The sequence below is a fragment of the Clarias gariepinus genome, chromosome 20 (genome assembly GCF_024256425.1).
Source record: "Clarias gariepinus isolate MV-2021 ecotype Netherlands chromosome 20, CGAR_prim_01v2, whole genome shotgun sequence".
Taxonomy (NCBI): Eukaryota; Metazoa; Chordata; class Actinopteri; order Siluriformes; family Clariidae; genus Clarias; species Clarias gariepinus.
The window spans coordinates 27,668,942-27,679,095 of NC_071119.1; the positions used below are offsets into that span (position 1 = coordinate 27,668,942).

The window sequence follows — 10,154 nt, forward strand, 5'->3', positions numbered from 1 at the left end:
AATAATTCCATCAGTGCTGTAATTACGTTTGGTCCACATTTAATAGAGAAAAAATAGGAAATATTAGAATCAGAAAAAACATTTTATGTAATGCTAAAGTTTTTTTTTTTTTTTTTTTTTACATAATTTTAAACTCATCTGTCTCTGGGTTATCTCTGTTGTTACACTCTACTGTTTAGGCCCATAAAACCAGTGTGTGTGTGTGTGTGTGTGTGTGTGTTGTCTTAGTAATAAGAACCAGACAGACTTCTCTAATGAGCTCCCTGTTGGATAAGTATCCCTATTGGTCTCCATGGCTCCTAATGTCACCCCTCCCCTATAGTCAGTGATTTACAGCATGTGGTCCTGCTCACTCCACTGTAAACACTCATTTCTTCCTTTCACAGAAATTAAAGTGAATTTATTATCAAATAACAGCAATTTTACACAGATTAGATTCTGAGACAATTTGACACACATGTGTGTGTGTGTGTGTGTGTGTGTGTGTGTGAATCATATACTGTATCTAAAACATGAATCAATGAATCTTTTTAGATGAATCATTTGAATCACTCTTCAGTGGGAAAAAAAAAGATTCATTTAGAAAGTGACTCATTCTCGTGTGTAATGTATCCTCCGAAAGTCATGTGGATAAAATGAGGTGAAGAATTTTTATAGAAATGGGGAGATGTGTTTCCCGTGTTCCCCGTCACCACCTGATCCTGCTGTTCCTGTTCCTATCAGGTAAGTGTTAGAATGTGACTGATGATGTTCTTTATTATAACAGTAACACAGAGAGAGGGATGATTATCTACAGACACAACCATCAGCTTGTACACACTCAGTACACACTCAGTACACACTCTGTGGTTTATCCGGCATATTACTGTGTCTTAAACATTATATTATAGCACCAGGTTATATTATTTCAACTTAATGTTCAATTATATTATATTAATTTTAATTTAGAGCAAAAACCCTGCTTAAGGAAGTAACAATGAGGTTTTAAACTACAGTATGAAAGAAAACACACACATGAATTCTCATAAATAAATAATAAAGTGTACTTTCATTTTAAAAACATGATAAACGTAGGATCCCTCTGGTTCTGGGCGGTTTGGTTATTTGACCTTCAAATTGTGCTGTTGCGTGGAAACAGGACAGGTTTGTAATCGGTTCCGGGGAGATAATAATTATACTGTAGGATGGTTTTGTTTACTCTATCTGTTGCTCACTAACGTGAATCCTTTGTGCTGTTAGGTCTGGTTCTGTATCTCTATTATTAGGTTCAGGTCTAGTTTGGGTGTGAAATAAAAAGACAAATAACTAATTTGACATAAGGACAAATCCATGTGCATCTAGACTTTGGTGGTCCTTTTGTTTGGTATCTCCTTGTATAAAGTCTGTGTTTATTGTTAATTAATTTGATAAATAATTTAAACACATATTTTATCTTTTAATCTTTGTGGTGTGATTTATTTGGGTCAAAGCTCTTGTAGATTTTTTTTTTTTTTCAAGGTCTTCACACAACAACAGTTGACGGTTTAGTTCAGGAAATACCAATTAATCTCAGCCACTGCACTTACTGTCTAAGTTAAATGTATTTCAGATTTATACTGTATCATGTGATCAGGTAATATTTACAGAGTGACTGATGACAGTTTTTTTTTTATCCAGTACCATTCATAAACACAGTGCTTAAATGTCATAGATCAATATTTAGTTTTTAATCAAATACTTGTGTAATAAAATATGACAGGCCAACATTACAGATCAAACAGTTTTTCTATTTAATACATTTTCTATTATTATTGCTCATAAATCCCACTGATGTACTGCATGGCTGTTTGACTGAAAATGAAATGAATGTCCTGTGTATTTCCCCTCTACACCCCCAATTAATTAACAATAAATACTAAATGACTATTTAATTAAAAACCAAAGGGTGTACTGACTTTTGCACAGACTGTTCTGTACTAAATAGTGTGGAGTGTTAGTGCTGCCACTAAACCCATGTGAGAGACATTTTATGAATGAATCCTGCCGTCCCCAGAGCTGAAGGGAAGCGTCACTGAGCATGTAGAGACTGAACACGCTGAGACAGGAGGGTTTCTACAGGAGGCTTCAGTTCTCTAAGCTAACAGTGTGAGGAAGGCTGTGTACTGCAGCTCCATACAGCATGGACTTTAACTGCTTTGTGCTCTGAATTCCTCACTCACACTGATGTTCGGGACAAAGGGGAAACGTCTGGCTGAGAAACGCTGACTATGGATTAGGAAATGATGAAGATTTTACCAGGAAACAGGATTCTCTGGACTTTTCTTCTCCTGCTGTGCTGTAAGTTTACACCTTTCCTTCACAACAGAAGAAACTGGAAGTGTGAATATAAAGAGTTTATAAAAGAAGTTCGTCCTGAGGAAGGTGAAAGTGGATGTACATGTACATTACACACGTGTGAGACTCAGGTTTAATACTTGGTGTGTTGGATGTATTGGCACTGCCCGCAATCTTGGGGTAACCGTCAACAATCATTTGTCCTGTTTCCCTACATGTTGCTAATCTTACTCGCTCTTGTCGACTTCTTCTTCACAACATCAGAAGTTTTTGCCCATTTTTTTTTTCACAGGCGACTCAGGTGCCTGTTCAGTCCCTTGTTATTTCAAGACTGGACTACTGCACCTCCTGGCAGATCTGTCTCTGTCCACGATTCGTCCTCTGCACTGATTCAGAATGGCGCAGCTTGTCTCGTTTTCAACCTTTTCAAATTCTTCCACACCACCCCACTCCTCCGCTCCCTGCACTGACTTCTTCTAGCTGCTGCACCAAATTCAAAATGCTGATGCTTCCCTACAAAGCTAAAAATGGCCCAACACCCACTGACCTCTCGGCTCTAATCACACCACGCACTGCACCACGTTCCCTCCGATCCTCCAGCACTGCTCGTCTCAGCCCACCATCTCTCAGGGATTGAGGACGACTGTACATCTGTTATTCCTGTAGTTTATATCTCTTCTGTTGTTCTGTGAGTGACTTTAAGAGCACAGCTGGCTTAACAAATCACTATCATTCATTTTAGAGGAACATATTAAATGGCCAGAAGGTTTATTGGAAAAACTCTGTCCTGTTTATTTATATATAAATAAAAAAATTACAGTATGCAAGGTTGTTTAGTATCAGCTCACTGTCACTTTAATAAGAATATACCTGTATATCTGCTCATTTATGTTTCAGAAAAGCATAAAATCCTACAGATACAGGTGAAAGTTCAGGTTCACATCAAACATCAGAAAGAAGAAAAAGTCTAATCATTGTGACTTTGATCATGACGTGGTTGTATTTCAGGACATGGTGGGCTCTCCTTTCACACACAAAAGTCATTAAAGTTTACACAGAATGTAACAAATAACAAAAAAAAAATTAATCGAGGCTGTAACACCTAGTTGATGAGAGGGATAAGAATGGCCAAAGGAAGTCAATAGCAATTTAAAAAAACGCTCTTTATAACCTGTTTCTGACTTTGGCTGGCTGCATTATTGAGCAGATGTACAGGTGTTCCCAATAAAGTGGACAGTGTTTATTGTTAGCTTTACTGTAACTATTAATTTAATAATGCATGCACTTCTGTAGTACATTACACTATACTACAGTACACTACACTATACTACACTACACTATACTACACTATACTACACTATACTATACTACACTATACTACACTATACTACACTATACTATACTCTGCTGGGAGTCATGTCCTCATGGAGCTGGCTTTGTGCACAGGGACATTGTCATGCTACAGCAGGTTTGGCTCTCAGTGAAGGGAAACTGTAAAGCTACAGCACACAGAGACATTCTACACAATTATGTGTTTAAAACTTTGTGGTAACAGTTTGGGGAAGAATTATCGAAGCGCAATCTCCACACCGTTGTTTCGGCGCATTCCTGGGTTAAACAGTGCAATCTTGCAGACGTGCACGAGACGGGAATCCCCCCTTTCTCTCGCGTCCTCGCCGGATCAGGAAGTTGGGGGTGGGGGAAGGAGCCTTGGATAAACGATGCCCTCTCTCTCTCCCTTCTTTCTTGGCAACCTTTATGACGAGTTAACCCTTTCATGGAATAACCTTATTTATCCCTGAACTCCTTCTCCTCAGTAATGAGCAGTACAGGGTGTGATTACTATATTCTACAGTCAGTGTATAACTAATAAACAGTGTCATGAAGAAGTGGCTCGTGCAGTTGATGTTTAATAATGTGGAAATAAAGCAACCATGTTGAATTTCCCATCCAGACCTGTTTCTCACCTCTCTACGCTAACTTGCTATGTTTACCAATTTAAACCAAATTAATTAGCAATGTGCAGCTTGTCGGTAAGGCAAAGTAAAAGCCAGTCAGGAGTCTGGTTTCCAAAATAAGTTTCCAAATTATTTATAAACAGTGAATATATTTTGTTCTACGCAATTTTGCTTGGTTTATATTATATATAAGTCATTTAAAACTGTTATTTTATTTGTATTGTGTATAACAAAAAAAAATGTTTCCTGTCAGTAATTGTCATAAAATTAGTGCTGCTAAAAATTCAATTACTGTATTATTGAGAACAATCATGGTGGCTCTTATTACAGCTGTGAAAACTCCCATGTAGTTGAGAAAATCAATAGAACGTCCAGACTGAAATATTTGTAACTACAGCAATAGACATGGTGCTACTGAAATAACACGGGACTTGGACTCTCCAAATCAGCACGACTCTGTAGTTAGCTCGTGGAAATTACCAACCAAAAGACTTGCTAGATAAATAAATAAGCAACAATTTTAATGTGTGTGTGTGTGTGTGTGCACAAAACCATCTTCCTCGTGCCACTGTCCCTGAAATTTTCTAGGGGATACACAGTAAAGTGAAAGTATTTTATCAAACATAATATGAATTCTCGACTGAAAACCTACATGTGTATTCATACAGTCACTTTTGATTCATTTGAGGTTCTGAGCCACAGGTTCGTCTGTTCATAAAGTCCAGTTCAGAATATGAGGAAGATTCAATTCAATTCAATTTTATATAGCGCTTTTAACAAAGGTCGTTGTCGCAAAGCAGCTTTAGAGAATCAAAAGAAAATTATAGAAATGTGTATGAAATGAGAGAAAGTGTGTATGAAACAAAATAATCAGATTGGGATCAGTACTGTGCTACTAGTGTGAGAAGTAGGAACAATGAAGACATGAGGAGGATATGTACTGTAACACTCTGTAAAACAAAGTTTAAATAATTAGTGGTGCTGGTTTTGTGTGTTAATAAATAATGTACAGATGGTCATCCTGTATATAATACACTGTATGTAAATGTTGACGAATACATGTCTATAGAAAGTAAGACAGTTTCAGCAGCAGCACTTTTCTCCATGACTGCATCAGATCACAAGGGAGGTTTTTACAGGTAGCCTCAGGTTCACCTCACTAGGGATGATCTTGTCCAACATCCAGGACTTTTTGCTTTTATGGTACGTTTGTTCGGTAAAGCTGCTTTGAGACAATGTTTATTGTTAAAAGTACAAATGAAATAAATTAAATTGATTTGAACACAAGTAATAGAAATCAAAACATAAAACAAAACAATAACTCAGTAGAACAATCAAATACAAGGAAAAACAGCAAAACCCTTACTTGAAAAATTAATTCTTCATCTATGATATTAGCATTAAATAATTGAGAGTTTTAATTATTGAATATTATGTTAAAATGTTACAACAGTCCTAGATTATAAACTAGATCATATAGAATGGTCAAGGCCTGGTGTTAAACATTAAATATTAATCTCTAATTTACAGAGAAACTGAAGGTTAAAGCAAAGATGATAGTGTATAAACACACAGAGGGGGTTTTAGTACATTTAAATTATTTATTATATTACATTAAAAAACTTTCATGTGGTTTATTATGACTGCTACATAAAACTTACTCTCAGTTCTGTTTCCTCTCTCAGTGATCTTCAGCTCTGCTGGTGAATCTTCAGTTCAGGATCTGATCGGTGCTGTAGGAGACTCTGTTACATTTCCCATCAGTGTCCCTGTTTCTGGTAATCTAATTTATAACGGTAACACAGTTGGACTGGTGTTGAATAAACAGAGTGACACAGAGCTGAGTGAGAAGTTTGGGAATCGTCTTCAGTGGGTCAGTCAGAGTGGGTTCTTCACTCTCTCAGACCTGAGAACAGATGATTCAGGACTTTACACAGTGCAGAGCACTAAAGAGCCGAAGGGAAAACAGGATTATCAGTTGGAGGTGTACGGTGAGTCTGTTCTTCACAGATTTTAGACATAAACAATAAAGAACTTTAAACTCTTACCTTATCAGATTGTTCCTGATGTTTCTGTACAGAGAGAGTTTCAGCTCCTCAGGTGATGAACACAACCTCCAATACATCAGAGTTCTGTTCATTCCTGTGTTCTGTGAGGAACGTCAGAGGACTGAAGCTGTCTTCATATGAAGACGGTGTTTTATTAAACCAGACCAGCAGCAGCGACACATCCGACATCACACTGAATCTTCATCTAGAAATAAAGAAGACGAACAATTACAGAGAGAGAACCTTCAGCTGTGTGGCTTCCAACCCAGTCAGTAACAAGACAACCACAATAATCATCACAGACTCCTGCTCTCTGAACACAGGTACAGGACGAGACTGCAAAATACACAACACTGTCTGTTATGAGGTCATTAATGTGATCAGGAAACATTAATTAATATTTATAATTTTTTTTGGAGATGAACATCTGTTACAGGTAGACTCTAATAATTAGTATAATTCTAACTCTGACATGATGTGTGGAGAGTGTTAGAGTTGAATTATAAATATCTGTGTATTGTAGGAACGCATGTAACTGCATGTAAATTGCTTATTATTGCACTTTATCCGATAATTTCCCATGACCTGCAGTTAGTTAAGGTTTTATACATCATGTTCAGTACAGAGAGATTTTTCACGCTGAGGTTAACACTAACTGCTGCTGATCCATTTCTAAATGATTTCTCATCCTCTTGTGCAGATAAATCTATTACTTCATCTTTATAATTACTGAGATGTATTAAACTATAGGTATATAGGTTATAAGGTAAACCCTCAGTACCTCAGTGAGGTAGTACAACACTTATGTCCTGTTTAATCCTGAGGATAAAATCCTGAGATTTTACTCAAATGTGCTTCTTTTTTGTCACATGATATTTAAAAGTCAGTCTTTCAGTAAGATGTTATTGTCTTTATCAGGCTGTACATGTAGATCTAAAACAAAGGCCCAATAACCTGCAGGAACTAAAGAACACACAGTAACAGTTGGCTCAATCTGATTCAGGACACTCAGATAAATCATTTTCAACTCATTCAGAATCAATATATTATTTAAAATGATGCTGCTAATTTTAAAAAGTGTAATTTACTTTATAAAGGCGAATTCACATATTACAGGTTATTATACATTCCCCATGTAAAGCCAGAGGAACATCAACTCCTTGTCTCAACCCAATTTATTTAGATTACGTGTTTTATTACAGTGAAAGGTCGACTTTAGATGCATGTAAAATGGTCTTGCTTGTAATAAACTGTATGTTTAAATATAAATAATAGTCACTTTAGCAGTGTTCATAAAACATGTCTTTAAACACACTTAACTATTTCTATTTCATCCACACAGATAGTACAGAAGTGTACATAAAGTTATTTTTTAAAATAGACATTTCCACAGCACTAATGATTTTTCTTTGGTTTTTCCTTTTTACAGAAGGTAATGTTAATGATTCTCGGACCGGTGTGATCATTCCTGTCATATGTACTGTGCTGTTATCAGCGGCAGTGATCTTGATGGTTGTGTATCTGTGGAAAAAGAAACAAAATGAATCCAGTCGGAGTAGAGAAGGCAGGTATTTGTCTTTATAAGCTTTTAGAAGGACAGAAAAGCACCAGTGAAATTTACCTCTTCATCTCAACTCACTTCTTAGTAAACCTGCATTAATAATACAAGCGATTTACATTATGCTAATCAGGAATTTATTAATTTGGAATTTACTTTTTATTTTAAATTGCAATTCTATCAAACAGGTGCACAAGCATGCGTTCACATTTAACATGATAAAAAGTCTTATTTATATCCTGATTAGTTTTCCGGTCAGTGTCTGTCAGTCTGTCATTATTGACAAATAAATCTTTACTGACCTGTATATGTTTTTTATTTATCTTTCCAGACTTATCTGCAAGTGAAGGACTAAGAGAAGAAGTTCAGTACTCTGTGATAAATCATAAAAAAAAAACACTCAGGTCAGTAACTGATGGACTGAGTAACATTTTACTAAAATTAAAAGTAAAAGTTAAATCCAGTGTGATGTGCAGCAGCTTTTCTCTCAGAGCTCTCGGGTTTCACATCTTGGAGGACATTAGTGTGGTTAAAGCTCTTGTAAATGCTGTGGTCTGAGTGGATTTACACTTTACACTCATGCACACCATGTCTGACTCTCACAGCTTTATAAATGTGTACAAAGTCTCAGTCTTACTCTTAGATAAATGCACTGATCTCTCTCTCTCTCTCTCCCTCATTTAAACAGCCAAATATACGGTATCAGAACGTGTCCCTGGAGAAGCATGTCAACTAACAACTGTTTATGATCAAATTCGACCGGAGAGAACATCAGACTACAGCAACATCAGGACAGAATAAACCAGAACTGAAGTGTGTTTATGTTATTGTTTAACTTAAAGGGACAACATGATTCCAGACATTTCATCCAACCAGGTTCTTTTTTTGTGCTCAAAAAAGTTGCACAAATTAGAGTTTTCCTGACCTTTTTTTCTTGTATTTTCCAAATACGAAAGATTTGTACTTAACAAATATTTTTGAAGGACCTATTATAGGTCGAACCCCCAGGCAGAAGTTTAAATTAACATCTTTTATACTGTATTTCATAATGTGAGTTATTTATGTCAATAAAGTCCTTTATCTCCTGTACAAAATGTCTTTAAATTACTGTTTTTTTTAATGTCCTGCTTTTCCATTTCAGGACATGGAAGTGTGAAGACCCAATCAGACTGCATTTAACACACTTAAGGTTATAGACAGAAATGTGTAGAAAAACAGCCTCAACCTCAGATGCTCCATATCATGTTTGACAATCCTGTAAAATAATTTACACTCATAACCTAAACACTGAAATACACACATTGTGCTGTAAGAGTAACAGTTGGTTGTTTCGTTAGCGGTATGTAATTAAAGCAGTATATATGATAGGTATATTATAGTACTATAATAATTGTTAAGTAAGGATTACATTTAAACCTAATTATGAAAAGCAACATGTTAAGTTATATATTGTTGTCATGTCAAAACAGGTTCAGGTAAATACCTGTAGATTACAGTACACACTGATACACTTTAACGATCAAAACATAGTGCTGTTCTTGGAGGTCATTATGGAGTGGCTGTAATGTGAAAAACACAAACTTAAAGCCAAGGACAAATTAACACCGAGAGAAGAAGGGAAATTATGTGATAATGTGATGAATGAATCAATGGTACAAAGACGTCTTGTTTTCATTTAACACACTACAAAGGATTGTTTGCCATAACATAAGCTTCACATCATCTTCCTGAGATTATTACACAAAACCGTCACGTCTCCACTTCAATACATTTATATTATATACTTAATGTTACCAAAAACAGCAAGCAAAACATTCATGTTGCTTAAAAACATGCAGTTTGAGGTATCTGTGTGTGTGTGCGTGTGTGTGCGTGTGTGTATGGACCCTCAGGCAAAATACATGTCTGTGCGTGAAATTCAGCAGTGCAGTAACTCAAAACAAGACCAACATACTTTTGTGGCCATCATGTTTACATAAAATAAAATATTATATAAAAGTTCATTATAGTTGAACAATAAACAACAGTGTTTTAATACTGAGTCAGTAAGTGCAAATTTGACAGACAATAGAAGAAACTTGACAGTAAACAAACAAACAGGTAAAGAAACATGTGATATATTCTTCAAATCTACAAATGAAAATGTAACTAATATAAGCAATATTCTATTAGAACAATTTACTATCCCTCTATTAGAGGAAGCTGTTGCTACAGTATCTAACTTGTACAGTATTTAAATAAAATCTCTTTGACGAGGGATAAGAAATTAGACGATGA

The 10,154-nt window shown here is 35.8% G+C and overlaps 1 protein-coding gene across 1 annotated transcript; it reads left to right on the forward strand.

Annotated features, from left to right (window-relative positions):
• The first annotated feature begins 589 nt into the window (after positions 1–589).
• On the forward strand, positions 590–8,435 carry LOC128508517 (SLAM family member 7-like). The gene is made up of 5 exons (XM_053479852.1): positions 590–723; positions 5,957–6,262; positions 6,352–6,642; positions 7,749–7,883; positions 8,209–8,435. The coding sequence occupies exons 1-5, from the start codon at positions 660–662 to the stop codon at positions 8,433–8,435; spliced, it is 1,023 nt and encodes a 340-aa protein (XP_053335827.1). The 5' UTR covers positions 590–659.
• Positions 8,436–10,154: the final 1,719 nt, after the last annotated feature.